General features: G+C 45.1%; 2 protein-coding genes across 2 annotated transcripts; one reads left to right on the forward strand and one right to left on the reverse strand.

The window, feature by feature from the left end:
• Positions 1-16,869: 16,869 nt before the first annotated feature.
• On the forward strand, positions 16,870-19,274 carry LOC136540871 (uncharacterized). Its single transcript, XM_066532903.1, has 9 exons — positions 16,870-17,161; positions 17,256-17,317; positions 17,451-17,541; positions 17,657-17,743; positions 17,845-17,898; positions 17,998-18,182; positions 18,278-18,360; positions 18,575-18,675; positions 18,826-19,274. Exons 1-9 carry the CDS (start codon positions 17,108-17,110, stop codon positions 19,042-19,044), a joined length of 936 nt encoding a protein of 311 aa, XP_066389000.1. The 5' UTR covers positions 16,870-17,107; the 3' UTR covers positions 19,045-19,274.
• Positions 19,275-19,667: 393 nt separating this feature from the next.
• LOC136535927 (heat shock cognate 70 kDa protein 2-like) lies at positions 19,668-22,016 on the reverse strand. Its single transcript, XM_066528372.1, has 2 exons — positions 21,687-22,016; positions 19,668-21,566 (listed from the first exon to the last, which is right to left on the reverse strand). Exons 1-2 carry the CDS (start codon positions 21,898-21,900, stop codon positions 19,831-19,833), a joined length of 1,950 nt encoding a protein of 649 aa, XP_066384469.1. The 5' UTR covers positions 21,901-22,016; the 3' UTR covers positions 19,668-19,830.
• Positions 22,017-22,112: the final 96 nt, after the last annotated feature.

Below are 22,112 nucleotides of genomic sequence, written 5' to 3' on the forward strand. Positions count from 1 at the left end.
CACTTTTTTCTTCGAAAAAATGCACATCACCAAGAAAACTTCTTTAAGACAGACCACTTTAAGGCCTCAAGATAAAAAGAACCCGGATCGAGCTATATCCAAGTTCTTTTTGATAAAGAACCCATGTATATGCTCAGGAGCCCTTCGATGAAGAATTAGAGCAATTTCAAGACAAGACCCTCCAGCACCTTGTTCCAAATAGCAAGAGGCTCGGGGGCTACACCCAGATGGGAGTACTTTTTCTTTTAAAAAAAGGTACACACCACCCGAAGATCTCACAAAGCGCTACACGGGTTCGCTCAAGAAAGCACTCGGATGACGCTTGTTCCTACTCAGCAAGACCTGAAGGAACAAGACGAGGCTTCCAGAGCTCAACCATGAAGTGCTCGGGGGCTTGTTAATGCGGGACCCATGGGCTACCCCTCAAGGAAGGGAGAAGATCTAGTCTAACTAGGATTCTTTCTATGTAATCTTAGTAGTAGTAGTATTTTATAATCCTACTAGGAACTCTCATTGTAAACCGACTAGGACTCTGGCCTCTTGACTATATAAAGGAGGACGGAGTTCCTAGAGAAGGGAGTTAGAGACAACACTTTACAATCAATCTAACGCAAAGGCTAACGCCGACTGGACGTAGGGCTATTACTCGATCACGGTCGAGGGCCCGAACCAGGATAAATCGACTGTCTCTTACGTTTACCGTCGAGTTCTGCATATGCCGAAGCCCAAACAAACTGCCCTAGGTACCCCCGTGGCAGGCTATTGGTGGTGAAACATCAACAGTCACAAGCCACCTATCCCCAATTCTAGTCAAGTAAAGTCTCTATGCACACAATGGTTATGTCTCTACTAAGCTAAACTAGTGAGCTTGCTAGAACAAGATAAAGAGCTAACTGCTTCTAGCTATCACTAACTAGTTACTTCACTAACTACCACAACTAGCACTACACAAGTATGAATAAGAGTAAATACAAGAGGGAAGTAAAGGTGATTTTACCGTAGTGGCAACAATCAATCAACAAGATAGCCAAGAGATGACACTAAGATTTTTACCAAGGTTCATACGCTAATTGGCATCAGACACCAAACCCTCAATAGGGTGCCACACAACCAACACAAGATGAGGATCCACAAGCTACGAGCAATCCACTAGAGTACCTTTTGGCTTTCTGTCGGGGAAAGGTCAAGAACCCCTCACAAATCATCGAAAGATGGCCAAGAATAATCACCATCTCTTGCCAATCCTCCTCAAGCTGCTCCAAGCCATCTAGGCATTGGCAAATGCCAAGAGTAACAAGAAAACCACAACAAAATAATCCACAAGTGCCACTAGATGCAATCACTCAAGTAAATTCACTTTGGATCACTTCCAACTCACTTGAGATGCAGCTCAAAGCAATATATTGATGATAAAAATGTCCAATAGAGTGAGCTAGTTTCATCCAACAACTATTTATAGAGCCCCAAAAGAAATAGAGCAGTTATACCCCTTTGTTGGGCTCACTGCAGGTCGACCGGACCTGCCTATCAATAACGACCGAATGCACCCAAGTAGGGTCCAGTCACTGGATGGATGCCACGTGTCCCTATCATTCAATGTCGATCGTTCATCTCTAATGGCTACTTCGCTTTCGCGCGCTCAGTTAAGTTATGATCGGACTCACCTCTCGGATGATCGGACTCACCAGGCCACACATCCAATCGTGATCCAGAGAGGTCCAGATCATGAAAAACATGACCAGACATGTCCTATCAATGGTGACCGGACTTGCTGCCAGTCCGGTCACCCTCTATGTGTTGTGCCGGCTGAAAGGTCCTAAATGGCTAGAGGGGGTGAATAGCTATAAAAATTCTCTACAAATTCACTAAAGCAAAGGGTTAGAAACCTAAATGGCAAAATGCAATTTTGCTCTAGCTCTACAAGAGTTGCAAGCCACCTATACCAATAATTCTAGTTGCTATGATCTCTAGGTACAAGCAATAGTTATGTCACTACAAACTAAAAGCTCTCAAACAAGCTACACTAAATAGCTTCACTAGATGAGCTACTCAACTAACAAGCAAGCTCTCAAACTAGCTACACTAAAGAGTGTGGCAGAACCGCCTGTTTACACCAAAATTTGGAAGAAGAATTGCAAGGACTCAAAAGCTCCTAAGATCATGTCATCAAGGAATTGATTGTACGAAGGTTGGTATCAGCTGATTCGAATGCAGCACTAGAATTGACTTTCTTCAGATAGCGCCAGCAGATAACGACAAAAGCTCGACCGGCACCGAAAAAATCATGTTTGACTCTATAAAAAGGGAAAGATTAGGGTCCAAGTTATCTTAAATTAGGAATATTTTCACTTAGACCAAATATTGTGATGAGTCATGCTTAAGTAGAATTCATGCGTGGGTTCCGAGTATAAATATCGGACCCTAGCTATTGTAAAGGACACACAATCAATCAAATAAGTTACTTACTTTTTTTGGCTCTGGCCACCCCTTAGGAGTAGGAGTAGAGTAGATCTTGGTGAGTTCTTCAGTGAGCAGGGCTGCATCAGTTCGGCCGACCTCCAACTTGTCTGTAAGTACCATAATGTCTTATACTTCTGTTTGTATGGCTACATCGATCTGGACAACCTCCACTACGACTCTGGTATAAGCTAATTATCGACTCTTGTTTAGTTCAAGTACGGCTACATCGATCCGGTTGACCTTCACTGCTCGAACTAGATTAAGGTCAAGTTATCGGCTCTATCTAAGGGTGGTGTCCTTTGGATAGATTCATTAAGTTATCGATATTGCTTATTGCTTTCATTATTTATTTAATTACAGCAATATCACTTCGCCCGATTGGGATTGATCTAGATCGGCCTTATATCCTGTTTAACCCATCGTTTATTAATCTAAAATTGATCCAATCTACATCTTAAATGATGAGTTATGTTTTATCAATTATTTTATGTCAATCTTGATCGTTCATAGTGTGCGGTTAAGACATGTTTGGTCTTGAATAGATCTATTCTCTAACGAAAATTGTTCCATGACCCGTTATCATGGCATGTGTGATTCTACCTCACACCCCACTATTAGCACCGTGGAGTGGAGACCGTTATTTGGTAGATATATTCCTGATAGGGTGTGACCTTAATTGTGCGCTATGTCTAAATCAGCTATTTTAGCCGATATCGAGTGCTTTCACATACGCAGTTCACATCACGAGACCATTGAAGTAAAGATATGTTGAAAGATGTGTTAGCCCCATGATCTTCTTATTGTATTATGGCCTGCATAATTCTGTCTCATGCCCCACTGATATTAGTAATAAGTTAGGGTCGTCGAATTTATCGCTGTTTCTATGGCCTGCATGATTCTACCTCATGCCCCACTGGTCATAATGATAGATGAAATCTAATATGTTTATTAGATTTATCTCTATTAAATGGTTAAATGATGATGAACTACTTCTTTTATATAAAAAGGAATTCAATTACTTGCAGTCATTGGCTTAGCATAAACTAATTATTGTTAACATCCTATTGCCATTGACTAATATTTGTTTAAATAACGATATTCAACCTGAATGATAACCGATTTTTCTTCCACAACCCCATGAGCTTTAATTGATTCATTCTTATGAGTATGTTGAAATCGACTACCTTCCACATCGGCTCTCAGAGCCACACATTCGGGACTGTCTGGCAACACCGGCATGTTCCACCTTAAATTACTGATTAGCTTTCTCTCCTTACCAATTACAGTGTCAAATTGACTAGCACATCTCAGGAGGAGTACGCAGGATCGATAATCTCTGTGTTGAAGCCAGGTGGATCTCTAGCTTCATCGAGTGGACCCTTCTGGCTTGCTCGTGTGCCCTGGCATGAGACAAAATTTCATGCTGACACCACCTAATCTAATGCCCTCCCAAGAGTACTTATCTTCCATTAGACACTAAGTACCCAATAGAGTGCACTAAATCGTGATGTTCTGTCGAGCACACCCCAAGGGAGAACTCGAAAATCCACATTTTTCTATCAGGATCATAAATAAGAGAATAAAGCTTACAACATTCTTAACCATTTCTTACATCACTTTATTACAACATTAGAGTACTTAAACAAGTTGAATGCAATAGTGGAATTAAGACAGTTTTACTTATAAAAGAGTTTATACATTTTAGGTTCACATTTTTATCTTGCAGCGGAGAACAACATATGATGAGAGTTACAACAGAAATAAAGATTAATGGTGAATCATAAAACTTTTCTTATAAAAACTTTTAGTGAGGGTTATAAATAAACACTATGGTCGTAGCGTGAAATGAATCCTCTCTGAGCCACCAGGAGGTTTTCACACTAAAAATCCATCTACCATCAATCGATCACCTGCAACAGGGGGAATAAAATCCTGAGTACTCGATTGTACTCAGCAAGACTTACCCACCTAGAGGAAAGTAAAAGACTCCAAGGATATGTAAGGCTTATTTGGCTTGATGATTTATTACATTTGTAGGAAGCATTACTAATAGTGCATCCTTATATTCAAAGTTTTAGTAGTTATTTTTAGTTAATTAACTAACCATTCTAGATAAGCACCTATGCTACTTTCAAGCATATGGTAAGCAATCAGAACATTTTTATCACCTTTCATGTTCTAGTTCTTACTATGGTGCTAGACCATAGCCAAGTTGATACCATCTCACAGAAATGGCAATTCATGAATCAATGTATCCCAGTTGGGTACCCCAAAACACACGGATCGTTTGTACCCCAGGCACAAACACGACCAACCCATTTCACTGCTATCGAGGGGTCTAGGTCCTCGTCCTAACTTGGACTTCAAGCCACTACACTTAAAGATCCGGTCTCAGCTTGGTGCTTAGACCTCCATCTTTCCCTGCCTTCAATCAGTCGGTCCAGAAAGAGCCAGAACCCATGACAAGAGCGCAACAAGCCTTCTCGCTCCCATAAGCAAGTATGTGCTCAGAATAATAAGTCTATGACCTAACTATTATCCACAGCAACAGACGGTCCTTAATCGACACAGGCGGAACTAGTGCAATTTGAGCCTCGCTCGAATGCCTAACCAAGTCCAGACCCAAAGTACCATTCTGCCCGGTCTCCAATTATCCTCCATATATATTCCATGTGATAGTAATATAATAACAACAATAATATCTTTCATGTCTCTCGTGAGTGATAGGTAATCACTTTGACTTCTACCGGATCCTATAATATAGCAATCTACATGATCCTGACATACTAGTAGGACTCATAGGATAAGGATATATATATGTGCAAGTGGTTTTCATTTAACTCCTCAAAACTTAATGCACAAGCTTAAAATAAAGTGTAGAATATTAGATGTTATGCACTGGGGCTTGTCTGGGTAAGATATAGCCAAAGGTTAGCACTCCATTGTGGTGACACGATCATCAAGGCACCATCTTTTCTACTACTCCAGATGACGTTGTGATCCATCGTTGTTCCTATTATGATATATGTGGATGCAACGCAGAAAACGTAATTAACCAACGGCAACCGTAACTCTTAAAATACGTTGACGCCTCCCAAGCTAACGAGCTAGCTCTAACGACTAACGTACTAGGCTACGTATCCACGTTATCGGAGTAAGGCGTCGTTTCTCAAAAAATGCTCTAGGGTGTTTTGGCATTTTTATTCGATTAAACATATATAATATATATATATATATATATATATATATATATATATATATATATTTGAACTCGAACTCATTTAGCTACCTTAGCAAACTGGTTATTATGGAGCTACAAAAATTACAGTGAACACCTAATAATTTTAGGAATTTACTGTGAAAGTTTTAGAGTCAACACTATCACCAATTTATCACAACAATTCCTACAAGTTTATATTTTAACCATATTAAACACCTAAAATTAATTAGATCACTCTTGAAAATACTTATGAAGCTATGTGAACCAATTATACTAGTAGATAGATCATAGTTATCGATCTTGTGTTAAATAACTTGTTGTTTAATAACTTGTTTAATACAAGGCTGCATCAGCTGATTGATCTCGTACGAATTGTAATATAGATCAAAGTTATCGATCTTGTGTTAAATAACTATTGTTAATACAATATCACCAGTTATCGAATCTGCTAAGATTAGTAAGATTTTCCTTACTATTTTTGGTTGATTCACTAGTTATCGATCTTGTTATAATTTATGTTTTATTAATTATAATAAATCACCCAATTGAGATAGAGATAGATCGACATCATATCATCTTAATTGGTCGTCCTTTGATCTGGTCATGCTTTAAATCTTATAATTGATGGCTTAATTATACTAGAACGGTTGTTTTATCTCTATTCCAATCAAACATAGTATGCATCCAAAGACATGTTTCAATCTTGAATAAACTCACTAGTTAATGAGATCCAATCTAATGACACCACCATAGTTGCATCGATCTGGTCGAACCTCACTGGTAAGACGTTAGATTAGAAATTATCGATTAGTAGTCTTGTTCATGATCAAGATATGTACTTTATTTGTTTGCTATGACTGCATCGGCTATTTTAGCCAATTTGCCTATACTCTCACGCATATAGCATGTTTTCGTGAATCTATCAATATATAGATGGGTTTATAGATTCTTTAGCTTTAGTTTGTTATCATTATCATAGCTGTATCGATCCGATCGAACCTCACTATTGATGATAATATATTAGATTCAAACTATTTGTAGATTTATTTATATTAGACAATCGATTTGTTCGCATGTTATACTCTTTTCATCAAACTTATTGTCTCGACGCTTTATATCGATCATGTTTCATTTAGCCGATGATACTTTCTAATGTTCTATGAGTATCAGTTATTTTAATTCATATCATTATCATTTAATATTAGCCGATAATCCTTGATTTGAAGATCTTTATTTCATGGATACGCTGGATATCGACTATTTAGTCGATAGCCTTATTGAATCAGCTATCTAGCCATATATTTGGAACTGTTTGGTGCAACACCGACATGTTCCACCTTAAATTACTGATAAGATTTTTCTCTCCTTGTCAATTGCAGATCAAATTGACTAGCACGTCGTTGGGTTTTCAGAATTGGCTAGTTCTGTGTTGAAGCTAAGCAGATCCCTGGTCTCATTCTACTCAGATCATCTGGCTTGCTGTGTGTTGATCATATCGCCATATTTTTATATCAACACTAAAAAATTTAGTTTCATAATTTTTGGTTAAATACATAAATTTATATTGAATTTATAAGTTTACCTTAAAAACTAAATTAGAAAATGCTTTAGAAAAAGAGAAGGGCCGGTGGACATCGATTTGGCCCAGTAGCCCCACGTAGGCGCGGCGGCGCGTGCGTCGTGGTGGCCTTGTATGGCACAAGGCTGAGGGTGCCCGCGCGTGTTGGCTATTTTGCAGAAAAGCCTCTGAGCTTCTAGAGATTAATGCAAATGCTATGTGCACTATTCCTATCGATAGTGGTTTTGCGATCAAGCCCTCGAACATTTTCATCCTCACCATGGAGAGGTCCTTGGAATCCCCGTGCTTGCCGGCACAGAGGCCGATGACATAAGGCAGCTACGTCAGGCAACCTAGGCTCGCTACGACGGGAGTAAGGGGTCGACCACCATCTATGGCTAAACACGCAAGGTTGGGTGGCGGTTAGGGACTCAGGGACACACTAACGTGAGTTGTAGCAGCGAGTGGTTGCCTATGGCGGCGACACGGCTATTCCGACAAGCTACGGCCCTAACGGAGGGGTGGAGACGGTGGGGAAGCATTAGAAACTCACTGTGGACTATTTTGCGGTGACGATTGAACCCAAGGAGTGTTGAGGTGGTCTGGCCACGTGCGCCCACGCCCATGACGGAAACCCAAACCAACCTGACGCAAACACCAGCTAGAGGGGATCAAGATGAGTCCAAAAACATGACCAATTGAATCCTTTCCCCATGGGTTGGGACTAACCCCCAACCCACTGGCTATGGCGATGCTCGTGGCCGGCGGCGAGCAAAACCCAAAATTGGCCACCAACGGACCACTGCTAGACCCGACAAGAATGGAGCGCCTAGCTAACCTCCTCTGCTTCTCACTAACATAAGGAATTGGGTTGGGAAGCTTTGAGTTTGTGATTATGAAGGGAAAAGGAGAGTGGCGCACTGCCACCGCCATGTCATAGGGAGCGGCCCCGATAGAGGTGACCCGACCAAGACCCGACAAGGCATGGCAGCACGAGGACACAACCGCACGAGCGATGGCAAGGGTCACATTGTTTAATGCTTGTGTGGAGCCTTTAGGGGGTGCCTGTGCGGCCATGTAAAAGGTCCTAATATGACTAGAGGGGGGGTGAATAGCCTATTTAAAAATCTATAAATCAACTAGAGCAATTTGATTAGTATAACAAAAAGCAAAATGCAAACTTGCTCTAGCTCTACAAGGGTTGCAAGCCACCTATTCAATAATTCTAGTTACTATGATCACTAGACACACAATTTGCTAAGTCACTACTCACTGAGCTCTCACACTTGCTACACTAAAGAGCTCCACTAGATGAACTCAAACTACAAAGCAAGCTCTCAATTCTAATTACACTAAAGAGCTTGCTATAACTAGTTTGCGAGAATATAAATGAGTGAGTAGGGTGATTATACCACCATATAGAGTGAACCAATCACAAGATGAACACTAAATAAATCACCAAGAGAATACCAAAGGGCAAGAGATAACCATTTTTCTCCTGAGGTTCACGTGCTTGCCAACACGCTATGTCCTCATTGTGTCGACCAACACTAGGTGGTTCGGTGGCTAAGAGGTGTTGCACAAACCTCATCCACATAATTGGACACTGCAAGAAGCTACCCACAAGTGAGATAACTCAATGACATGAGCAATCCACTAGAGTTACCTTTTGGTGCTCCACCGGGGAAGGTACAAGTCCCATCACAATCACCGAAGATGGCCACGAACAATCACTAACTCGTACCAATCCTCCTCCACTACTCCAAGCCATCTAGGTGGTGATAACCACCAAGAGCAACAAGCAAATACCACAGCGAAACATGAACACCAAGTGCCGCTAGATGCAATCACTCAAGCAATGCACTTGGATTCTCCCGCAATCTCACAAAGATGATGAATCAATGATGGAGATGAGTGGGAGGGCTTTGGCTAAGTTCACAAGGTTACTATGTCAATGCAAATGGCTAGGAGAGTGAGCTAGAGCCGGCCAAATAGTATTTATAGACATCCCCAAACAATAGAGTCGTTGGCTTAATTATTGTGCTCACTTTGCATTGACTGGACGCGCAGGTCGTGTGCACCGGACACACCGATCGTGTATACCAGATGCGTCCGGTGTGGCGACTGGACGAGTCTGATCGCTGTCTGACTGCCATATGTCCTATTTTAAATGAAGTAGCCATTGTTGCCATGAGTCCCATGTGATAGGATGCGTTCAGTGTGGACGACTGGACGTAGGATGGGCAGCGTCCGGTCGAGTCTAGAGAGCTCCTAGAGCCACTCTGGGCCGACCGGACGCGTCCGGTCACACTAGACCAAACACAGGAGACTCAGCATCTGGTCGAGTCTAGAGAGCTCCTAGAGCCACTCTAGGCTGACCGAACGTGTCCGGTCACATGGGACCAGACGCTCCCAGAGTCCGATCAAATTCAGTTCTGAAACCCGACTAGCTAGTTCATACTGGACACATCTGGTATGGCAACCGGACGTGTTCGGTTGCTTCTCTACAAACCTGAACTGAGCTAAGTCACTTTTACCAGATGCTAATATAGCAACTCTTCAGCGTCCGGTCACTCCACTGAGCCAGAGTCCGTCCGTTAGTACCGGACACGTCCGGTCTCCATACTAGACGCGTCCGGTCACTCAGTGACTAGCACGACCAACTCCTTTTCAACTCTATCTTCTTTACCCTTACTCAAATGTGCCAACCACTAAGTGTATCACCTCGTGCACATATGTTAGCATATTTTCACAAATGTTTTCAAGGGTGTTAGCACTCCACTATATCCTAAATGCATATGCAAATGAGTTAGAGCATCTAGTGGCACTTTGATAACCGCATTTTGATACGAGTTTCACCCCTCTTAATAGTATAGCTATTGATCTTAAATGTGATCACACTCTCTAAGTGTGTCGATCACTAAACCAAAAAGCTCCTATCAATTTCACCTTTACCTTGAGCTTTTTGTTTTTCTTTCTTCTATTCCAAGTCCAAACATGTGATCATCATCATGGCATCGCCATCATCATGTTATGATCTTCATTTGTTTCACCACTTGGAATGTGCCACCTATTTCATAATCACTTTGATAAAATAGGTTAGCACTTAGGATTTCATCAATTGACCAAAACCAAACTAGAGCTTTCACTATGTGCACACGGCAGCGTGACCTCACGACATGGGAAGTTATGCCACGGCGCCAATATCAGAGCTGGGTAGGTGGGTTGAGTGGCGGAGGGTGAGCACTGCAGTGACCAAAACAACAAGAGGGCAAGGCATAGCCCTGCATGTGTGCTCGGACAGTGCTACGGTCGGTAGCATCCCACGCATGGTGGAGAGCGGCTACGACCATGCCTGGCCCGGCGGGCAGCCGACGGCCACACGGCTAGCCAGCAGGATAGCGGTCACGGCCACAGGGTAAGCCAGCCAACGTGTGGCGCTGCGCGTGGTAGTAGTGGCCGATAGTAGTGTAGGTAGCCCACGAAGGCATGACACCGGATGCGATGACCACGTCCCCGAGCCCGAACGACCAAACCATGTGCTTGCACAATTTTTGGAGCGTGCCAAACTTCAAACCCAGCTCGGTGGAGGTTCAACCAAAGTTACCAACCTAGGGCCGATATTAACACCTAGCTAGCAAAGCAAACCACACTCTTAGAGTACGACCAGAGAGGGGAATGGAAGGATGCCAACATGATCTCATCGCGCTGAATGCCCGTTCACAACCAAAGCCTGAAAGAAAACCGACAATGTGTTCTAACAAAGTTAGGGCAATTATTGCAATGCCACGACAACCCCAACTCATCCGTAGGCTACACCCTGCTAAAGCACTCACCTAGAGGCAACCAACAAAATGAAACTGTGGAACTAGTGCTTAAGTATTTTAGTTAAAACGTAAACGCCATGATGACATTGTCTTCTTCTTTTTAGTCTTAGAAGGTCCAGAGCTCAGATTCGATGTTTGAGCTCCCAAAACTCTGGTTAACACTATTCACTTCCCAAATCTAAAGTTGCACTCTTAACTACACTATTTGCTCATCCTTTTACATAAGCACTATACATATGTTATATTTTGTTTTTGTTTACCAAAATTGCTTTTTGTTTCATGTGTGTTTTAACTTGTTAAAATTTGAAAACACATTTTGCTAAATCCCCCGAGGCCTTAACCGAGGTGCTAAGCAAGTTTGTAACACTAGAGGTGTTACAAAGAGCTTGCTAGACAACTATATATCAAAAGTAAATACAAGAGAGTGAGTAAGGTGATTATATCATCGTGGCAAGAGATGATGAACCAATCAATGAATACCAAAAGAATCACTGGAAGAATTTCAATCACAATTGACATAAGATTTTTCTCCTAAGATTCACGCGCTTATCGGCATGCTAGTCCTCGTTGTGTTGACCAACACTTGGTGGTTCGATAGCTAATAGGTACCACAAACCTAGCCCAACACTTGGGCATTGTAAGAACCTACCCATAAGTGAGGTAACTTAATGACACGAGCAATCCATTAGAGTTACCTTTTGGCTCTCTACCGGGAAAGGTACAAGACCCCTCACAATCACCAGAAGATGGCCATGAACAATCACCAACTCGTGCTAAAGCTCCTTCACTACTCCAAACCATCTAAGTGTTGGCAAACACCAGGAGTAATAAGAAATCCGCAGCCACAACGATCCCCAAGTGCCACTAGATGCAATCACTCAAGCAAATGCACTAGGAATCACTCCCGATCTCACTTTGATGATGAATCAATGATGGAGATGAGTAGGAGGTGTTTTCTTAGGCTTACAAGGATGTATCACTAATGAAAATGTGCAAGAGAGTGAGCCTAAGGTGGACCACTTCTATTTATAGAGCCCCTAAGGCTTAGAGCCATCGAGAAGTCAGGGCATGATCGGACGCACTGACCGGACGCACCCCAGCGTTTGGTCGGCCAGAGTTTGATCGCCCAATGGGCGCCACGCATCCCCTTTGAACATCACCCATTCATCTCCAACGATCACTAGCCAATCGTTCACGTGAGTTAACATGTGACTGGACGCGCCGCTCCAGTGACCTAACGCGCCACGAAGCGGAGTCCAGTCATTTCCAGTAAGGGTCCAGAGTGCGTTTTTGAAGATCAGACGTGTCCGGTCAGTGATGACCTAATGTGCCCAGCTTCTAGTCCTTCCCTCTTAGCCGCACGCGCGCCTCAGCACCAAGACTAGATGTGTGAACAGTGTTCACCCGGTGTCCGATCACGCGTTGCCACCTACGTCCGGTCACAAGGCTGAGCCTCGCCCTCTCAGTGTGCCGTGACTTGGCCTCGCTCGAGTTAGGTCCAGCATCCGATGAGGACTTGGCCCTCTTAGCCACAACCCGCGCCACCTAGGATCATGCACCGGATGCGTCCGATCAAGCCGAGACTAACATCCGATCACGTGTAAGTGACCCCTTCTCTTTTTTATCTCCTCAAACACTTCTCCCTTGTTTCCAAGTTGCTAACCACAAAGTGTACAACTCATGTGCCCATGTGTTAGCATTTTTCAAAGCATTTTTCAAGGGTCAATTGTTAGCACACTAGGTCCCTAAATGCATATGCATGAATGACTTTACCTAGTGGCACTTGATAATCGCTTAGCCAAAGATTTCTTCTCTTTATAGTACGACTATCGATTCTAAATGTGATCATACTCTCTATAATGTCTTGATTATCAAAACAAAAAACTATTTGATACCTTTGCCTCGATCAACACTTGATTTTTGTTTTTCTCTTTCTTCTTTTCCAAGTTGGAGCTTGATCACCATCATCACATGTCCATCTTCATCTCCATGGATCTCTCATTGCTCCATCGCTTGACATGTACCAACCTTGCTCAAATCAACACTCATGACAAAGGTTAGTACTTAGGTTTTATCAATTATCTAAAACAAAACTAGGGCTTTCATCGGTGCCCCCCCCCCCCCCCGTGCCTGAGTCCGATCGAGTCCTCCGGAACCGTGCTTCTCTGCACCAAACAACCCGATGCTGCGGCCAGGGCCCGGACGTGGCCTGCATGAGTCCGGTCATAGCCACAACAACGCCCGAGGCTTAGGGTTTGGCACCGAACCCGCTAGCCAGGGTCCGGTCCATCCCGAGGCCAGAGTCTGGTTGCTCATTTCATCTCCTTTTCAACTTTAACTTCTTTACCTTTGCTCCCAAGTGCTAACCACAATGTGTCTCACCTTTGTGCACGTGTGTTAGCATATTTTCAAAGCAATTCCAAGGGTGTTAAGTTAGCACACTAGGTCCAAATGCATATGCAATAATGACTTCACCTAGTCGCACTCGATAACCGTTTTAACCAAGATTCTCCACTCTTAATAGTACGGCTATATATCCTAAACTCACTCATACCCACTTGGTGTCTTGAGTGGCAAAACAAAATAACCCTATCAAATATACCTTTGTCTTGAGACTATTTTGTTTTTCTCTTTCTTCTTTTCCAAGTTTAGAGCTTGATCATTGTCACATTCCACCATCATTACCATGGACTTCATCTTGCTCCAACACTTGGTCTTGGACCATCCTATCTCTGGTTTACACACTTAGATCAAGGATTAGTCCAATAGATTTCATCAATCATTCAAAACTAAACTAGGACTTTCAGGTGGCTTGAGCAACGACTCCCGCGCCTTTCCACTGCCTCCACGGGCCAGTAGCCTGGCTTCCTCCACGGTTTCGAGCGCCACCGTCCTCCTCTCTTCCCTAGCTGAAGTAGGCTTCGGGCTGGCCTAGCCTCCTTGGCAGACCGTGCTTGGGCCGTCGGTCAGGCATGATGCCTGGCTCGGCACGGCCTATGCCGTGTCGGCCCGACCCCCTTCGGGCCGGGTCGGCCCTTTGCCCATCTATACCTACGCGCTAGTACTAGGACTAGTTTGACGGCCATAAAAGCTTGCATCAGGATTCGCAAATACTCCAAGAGCCTTTTACCTGTATGCCATTATAAAAGATTGAAATTACCTGTGTACCATTGAAATTTTCAAAAGTTCTCCTGTACCCTTGCACGAAATTTCTTTTCCCTACATGCCACTTCCGTCTATTTTGCCGGTAACAACAGCTAACGACCAACCGAAAAGACGATTTTGCCCTTAGTGGTAGAATGCATCAAAATTTTGATTTTTCCCCTGGTGCCACTGTAACCGTATGTGTTGCAAAAAAACTTCACTTTTTCCTCTATACCGCTATAAAAAATTCACTGTAATAACTTGTATATGTGCACATAAAAATTCTAATAAATACAATAAATTTGTGATACATCCAAAAAATTTGACAATTGCGACAGCCAAAATAAGTATTTAAATTAAGTAATTCAGACATAAAAGAGGTCCAAATTTATCATCGATATGCATTTTTCATTTTAGCAAAACTAGATTTCCATTTTTCAACAAAACTAGATTTTCCATTTTAGCATTTTTCTACTCTTTGCTATGGATTTTCTAAATTTCAGCCGATTATTATATGTAATAAATAAAAGAAAAAGAAAAACCAGAAACAGGCACTTTGCACTAGGCACCGTGGACCTTTCACTAATCAACCCGTAGTCAACTAGCATTGTTCACACCTGTTCATACGAGTCACAAGTTTTGCATCTGGACCCAGCTAAAGTTTCTATTTCTTTTCCCACTCCCTCTTTCTTTCAGTCTTGGAAGCAACTGCACATCAGAAATAAAGAATTATTACACTCCCCCCTCTCCCCCCTGATTTGAAAATTTAACGTTTTGAAGCAGTTGGAGCTTGCCTGATGCAGCAACAAGTGAAAGAAAATCATCTTCTGGTTGCTGTATAGTGTCCAGTCCTTGAAAAAAATACTGAAAGTCAAGTTCAAGAAATTATTAGTTTATAAGCATTATAACAATTTTATAGGGTAAACGGCACATCTGCACCAGAAAAAAAGAGCTCTCTGCAATCCATGAATCACAGTAGCAAGTACAACCTCTGTCCTGAAATATAATGGATCTGAATGTCCCTAAGTCAAACCATCCTAACTTAGGCCAAGTGTATAGAAGAGAATTAGTATTTAAAAAAACAAAGAGGTAATTATAAAAATATATATTTCATAATTTATCCAATGATGCTCATTTGATATTGTAATACAATTATTCTTTTATATAAGCTATGTCAAACTTATGACAGTTTGACATAGGACATAACAAAATCCATTATATTCAAGGACAGAGGTAGTAAATCATAGATATACTCAAGGGCAAAGGGCATATATATGAACAGCAGCTTAGGCTTTTCCTCTGCAACATATGCACTCTGATAACATACCCCGTACAAATCATTATCAAAATAAGATATTACCACTGGAATACTTTCAAATAGCACAAAACAAAAACAAAGGACACCTGATTACATTCAAGTAATCAAGTGTATATGTACCAACTGGGTGGTTGTAAATGATTAATTAATCAACTAGAAAGGAAGGAAAACCTACTGGATGGTCGCAGCATTTTCTCAGCTGCATGAGTATGTTGTTCAGAGCAAGCTTCTTGCCTGCAGAAGTATCAAGAATAACAAAGTGATCTATTAAAATGTGAGTTAGCAAAGAGGAACCTTCTTCCTCTCGACGCAGGAAACAGAGGAGGCGGCGGGAATCGTCGATTGCGGCGGCTTGGAGGTCACCGGTGGCAGGGAATGGGCGCGAGAGCTTGGCGGCGGCGGGCCTCACCCGCGCCTTGCCCTGGTCCGACCAGCCTTGGCACGTGGCGGCCTGTCCACGACAGCCGAGGGGGGCGGTAGAAGCTGCCCCGGCGCGTATCTCCTGCGCCCGCCCTGGCGCCCCGCGCGCGACGCTCCGAGGCCCGAGCGGATGCTCCCTCGCGCTCACGGCCGCGCCTCCTTCCGCGCACGCTCGGCCGCCTGCGCCTCCCTGTTCCACGAGCTCTAGGGTTTCCCTTCAGGTGGTGAACGAAAAGCTCGAAATGAATCAGAAGCCACGAAGACGTGGATTGACTAGAAATAGTGATGGGCAAAAGAGTCATTTGGCATCTAGTTGGCACCCAGCTCTGTTAAAATTAAATGGTAGAGTGACGGGAGTGGCACTAAGGGAAAAGAAATTTCATTTGAGGGTAGTGAAGAACTTTTGAAAATTTCGATGGCACACAAATAATTCTGATCTTTTATAATGGTATATAGGTAAAAGGCTCCTACTCCAAGGGAAGCCGTTTCCTCGATCAAGAAAAAAAGATTTTAACTTTGGTCAAAGCATCTAGTACATCTGCACGTTTTTTTAACTTTTATTAAGGTACAAGAGCATAGCAGTGTTCCAAACAGCCCGTACTCAGAGTCTCACACGCCCATGCCCACGGAGTCACGGTCACGGCGCCGAGCCACCGAGACGCACGGCACGCTTGAACAGTCGCATTTACGCGTTCACAAGCGTTTCGCGGTCGGACGGGCTGCAAATGTGAACCTGACTAGTAGATTGCAGTCCAAACCAACAGGCAACTGGGCCCTGGCGTGCAAGCAGCAGCCCATCGGCTCCACTCAAGAAAAAAAAAGGAGTCCATCGGCCCGTGCACGAGCGTCTCCTCGTCCTGCCGGATTGCACCACTGCGTCTGCGACTCTGCGAGTGCGCATCCTCCCTCCTTCCCAGCCGCCCACTCCCTCCCTCGCCCGGCCGCCCCACACGGCGCTGGCGCGTCCAACTCCAACTCAACAAGACATCCATCCATCGACGGCGGCGAAATTGGTGCCGATTTCTAGAGGGTTGTCACTTCACAGGTTAATCAAGCAGACAACGTCGCCGCTTCCAATTGCCGGTGCTCTCTGCCACTCTGCCCTACGGAGCCCGCACCGCGGAAACATTTCATAGGTGCGCGTGCGTGGAGCGGAGGCCATGGCGGCGGCGAAGGTCAAATCGGCCGCCCTCTCCGTCACTCACAAGTGCCGGGTACTGCTCGCCAGCAACATCAGCTACGGCTCCGCTCCTCTCTTGTTCGCTACTGGTGTTCTTGTTCTTACTTCCCTCGCCCCTGGTTTCGCAGAACATCTTGGCCGCCGGTTGGGAAGCCCACCTCAACACGGTGAAGGCCGACGCCAAGGGAAGGTGCGTGCGCCCCATTGCTACTCTCTGGATTCATACGCTCGTGTCGTATTATCTGTGTATTTGTGCGAATAAGGTCTGGAACAGTATGAGCTGTTTGTCTTGATTGGTTTTTGTTGGGGTTGCTCTTGGGCAGCAAGGATGAGGTTTACACGTCGAGGATGCACTACATGATCCAGAAGGGGACGCCCTACCTGATTGTCCCTGAAAACGACATGCACAACATTGTAAAACTCTCAATTCCTGTTGTTCGTGTACTTATGATGTTCGATCAATTGTAGTTGCTGTCATAGTTAAATTTTATTAAAATATGTTGCTTGTGTGGAATCTTGTGTTGGATAGAACATTATAATCGACGAGCGGGGGTCTCTTGCAGTATGCAGTCCGATCCGTGGCCGAGTTGCGAGCTTATTGAAGTCACTGAAGAAGGTGGTTCTCTATGAATTTCAACTTGATGGCATTGAAATTGTTGCTCGTTTGCTTTTCTCGTATTGCTTGTACGAGCACCTTAATCTTGTTGCTGAACACAGACGCCTCCTCGTGTTGCTATGACTGGTGATGTTCTGCGCCTGAAAGACTCAAAGGTAAACTTGTTCTCCAGTCCCCAGCATGCATAAACATGCTTCATTGCTTACTATAGGTGGTAAGGTGATGCCCGCTAATCTTTGTGTACTGTGCTGAAGGTTCCAATTATTGCTGATAGCCTGAAGAAAGATATTCTGAAGGAACACGAAGCTGCTAGTGGAGCTAGTTATGGAGTGTCAGCAATACTGTCTTCGGCGGGTGCTACCTGCAGGTCACGGAGTGAAGGCCTCCTCAGTCTACTCAGTGAGGAGAGCTCTTACAGCATCTTAAAATTTGACATAGGGTCTGTAACATGGCTTGTTTATTTTCTGATGTTAGGTATCTTTTCTTATTACTTAATTCAGCACAGCTGAATTTTCATCATTGCTATTCTTGCAGTTCATGTGTCTACATAGACTCCAATGGGAGCAGCCATAATATTGAATTGGACAGCTTTGAACCACCAAAAGCAGATCTGCTAAGTAAGTCTTTTTTTTATTATTCTTACAAGCTCTTTCAACCCTGCTGCCCTGCATCTTCACCTTTATTCTTTTGATGACAGCTATATGCAGACCAAATGTTAAGCTAGATATATAACTCCAGGATACTACTAGTCAGTTGCTTTCAACAATTATATGTTTCCACGCCTATTTGCACTACGATGTTAATTTTCTAAATATGTATTCAACTTCCTAGTGCCATTCTCTGCAAAGCTTGTGGATGGTATCAACCGAAATGACTCGAGGAGGAGGGCACTGATGATTTTCTGTTTTGAGTATTTTAATGTGATAGCAAGAGTAAGTTATTCTCTTGTATCTGCACACATTGCAATGTTGCATAGGATGCTCTTGTTGTTTCTGATATGTGCGGCTTCTTTCTTGTTGTCTGAATTATGGCCTTTCTGTTAGTTCAGTACAATTAACTATCATATCTATCTTTGCTTGAAGAGCGCTGTCATGCTTTCCATTGACCACCACGGTTTTGATGTTCTCGCCAAAGTGCCTGAAAGAGCCATCCTTACTGATGTCCCTCGACAATACCACTGCAAGGAGTTCAGGTTCACATTCAAGGAACCAGCCAAGGATGCTGAGGACTTCTGCCGCATGTTGGTTGGGTTGGAGGAAGAGGTTTTGAAGAGCGTGAAGAGCTATAGTGGTTTAGGGTGACAGCCCACTTAGCAGAATCTGAATCAGTGAGGAACTATATCTGATATTCGGATTCTGGTACTCATCTTTTATGGTTGGAAGTTTGAAGTATGGTTTCATGTTGCTGTGTTATTGGACAATATGGTTTCTTGAAGTTTGTAGAGTAGATGATGTTTGAACATGGAGCGCAGACTACTAATTCTGATTGAATGATATTCAGTGTTGACAGTGAAACCCTGAATTGCAAACCCAAAATTTATATATTTAGATTTTTATAGCCTGCATGATTGATTTTTGCGTGCATCTTGTTATTATTATTTGTTAGCCTAGTGCTCCTGTTGTTAAGCTTCAGGCTTTTTCTGAAATCTTAGTTATTCATCATTGTATTGCGTAGGTTAATAAAGGTTTTTAGCCATCTAAAATAGATTTTGAAGACGAATACATAAAAAAATGACGTATCCAGTGTAGAGAGCTTTTGCCCTGTGCGGGGTCTGGGGAAGGGTATTAGTGGCAAGCTTTACCCTCGCTTGTGCAATGCGAGGAGATCGCGACTCGAACTGATTTTCTCGAACCCGGGACCTTTCGGTCAAAGGCGGTAAGACTCTACCGCTTGTATCAGGCCCGCCCTTTCGAAGACAAATACATGCAGGAATGAAAAGTATAGTATACTAATCAATCACTAGCCAGGGTAATAATAACATGAACTAGGGGCCCTGTATATGGCCAAAAAAGAAATTGCATAAAAAGAGTACTAGGATCCACTTTGTAATTATTTAAGCAAAACTATATATATCAAAATGTCCTCATTTAGTCGACTTCTTCGATCTTGGGGCCTGCATCGCTGCCACCAGCCGGCGGAGCATCCTGATCCATGCCACCGGCCATGTCAGGACCAGCGGCGCCCTGGTACATCTTCGCGATGATGGGGTTGCAGATGCCCTCCAGCTCCTTCATCTTGTCCTCAAACTCGTCGACCTCGGCGAGCTGGTTGTTGTCGAGCCAATTAATGGCCCCCTCGATGGCGTCATCAATCTTTTTCTTGTCGGCCTCCGGGAGTTTGGAGGCGATCTTGTCGTCCCTGATGGTGTTGCGCATGTTGTAGGCGTAGTTCTCGAGCGAGTTCTTGGCGTCCACCTTCTTCTTGTGCTCCTCGTCCTCGGCCTTGTACTTCTCTGCCTCCTGCACCATCTTCTCGATCTCCTCTTTGCTCAGCCGGCCCTTGTCGTTGGTGATCGTGATCTTGTTCTTCTGGCCGGTGGTCTTGTCCTCCGCCGACACGTTGAGGATGCCGTTGGCATCCATGTCGAAGCACACGGTGATCTGGGGGACACCCCTGGGCGCCGGAGGGATGCCAGAGAGCTCGAACTTGCCGAGCAGGTTGTTGTCTTTGGTCCTGGCCCTCTCACCCTCGTACACCTGGATGAGCACGCCGGGCTGGTTGTCGGAGTACGTGGAAAAGACCTGCTCCTTCTTCGTCGGGATGGTGGTGTTCCTGGGGATGAGCACCGTCATGACACCTCCGGCCGTCTCCAGGCCGAGCGAGAGCGGCGAGACGTCGAGCAGGAGCAGGTCCTGCACCTTCTCGTTGCCCTCGCCGGTGAGGATGGCGGCCTGGACGGCGGCGCCGTATGCGACAGCCTCGTCTGGGTTGATGCTCTTGCACAGCTCCTTGCCGTTGAAGAAGTCCTGGAGCAGCTGCTGCACTCGGGGGATGCGGGTGGAGCCGCCCACGAGCACGACGTCGTGCACGCTGCTCTTGTCCATCTTGGCGTCGCGGAGGCACTTCTCCACGGGCTCCATGCACTTGCGGAAGAGGTCCATGTTGAGCTCCTCGAACCGGGCGCGGGTGATGGTGGTGTAGAAGTCGATGCCCTCGTAGAGCGAGTCGATCTCGATGGTGGTCTGGGCGGTGGAGGAGAGCGTCCTCTTGGCCCTCTCGCAGGCGGTCCTCAGCCGCCGGAGCGCCCTGGGGTTGCCGGTGATGTCCTTCTTGTTCTTCCTCTTGAACTCCTGCACGAAGTGGTTCACGAGCCGGTTGTCGAAGTCCTCGCCTCCCAGGTGGGTGTCGCCAGCGGTGGCCTTGACCTCGAAGATGCCCTCCTCGATGGTGAGGAGCGAGACGTCGAAGGTACCGCCGCCGAGGTCGAAGATGAGGACGTTCTTCTCGCCGTCGCTGCTCGACTTCTTGTCGAGTCCATAGGCGATGGCCGCGGCCGTGGGCTCGTTGATGATGCGCATGACGTTGAGGCCGGAGATGACGCCGGCGTCCTTGGTGGCCTGGCGCTGGGAGTCGTTGAAGTAGGCCGGGACGGTGACGACGGCATTCTTGATGGTGGTGCCGAGGTAGGCCTCGGCCGTGTCCTTCATCTTGTTCAGGATCATGGAGCTGATCTCCTCGGCCGAGAACTGCTTCTCCTCGCCCCTGAACTGCACCCCGATCATGGGCTTGTCGCCGGAGCCCGGGATCACCTTGAAAGGCCACAGCTTTACGTCACTCTGCACCGACGCGTCAGAGAAGCGCCGCCCGATGAGCCGCTTCGCGTCTGCAAACGGATCAACAAACCACGCAGCGTATTAGATCCACACCCCGCGTATGAACGGATCAAGCAAACAGATAAACAGCGTTCACATAACAAAAGAAAGATCGATGCTGCTGGACTTACCGAAGACGGTGTTGATGGGGTTCATGGCGACCTGGTTCTTGGCCGCGTCGCCGACGAGCCTCTCGGAGTCGGTGAACGCGACATACGACGGCGTTGTGCGGTTGCCCTGGTCGTTGGCGATGATCTCGACACGGTCATGCTGCCACACCCCGACGCACGAGTAGGTCGTGCCGAGGTCGATGCCGATCGCCGGCCCGTCTCCCTTTCCGGCCATGGAGAGACGCTCTCGTCGAGAGTATCGGGGAGAAGGGAAAAAAATATATCTACTGGACTCGCCGGGTCAGCGCGTACGTGGTGGAGGAATTGAGGAGGAACGGAGGAACCGGTGGACGAGGAGGGAGGCGAGGGGGGCTGGATTTAAAGGTTTGTGTGGCCGGGGAGGGGTTCTAGAAAGTTCCGGCGCGTCCCGGGCGTCGGATGCGATCT

This window comes from Miscanthus floridulus, chromosome 2, assembly GCF_019320115.1.
Source record: "Miscanthus floridulus cultivar M001 chromosome 2, ASM1932011v1, whole genome shotgun sequence".
NCBI classification, from domain to species: Eukaryota; Viridiplantae; Streptophyta; class Magnoliopsida; order Poales; family Poaceae; genus Miscanthus; species Miscanthus floridulus.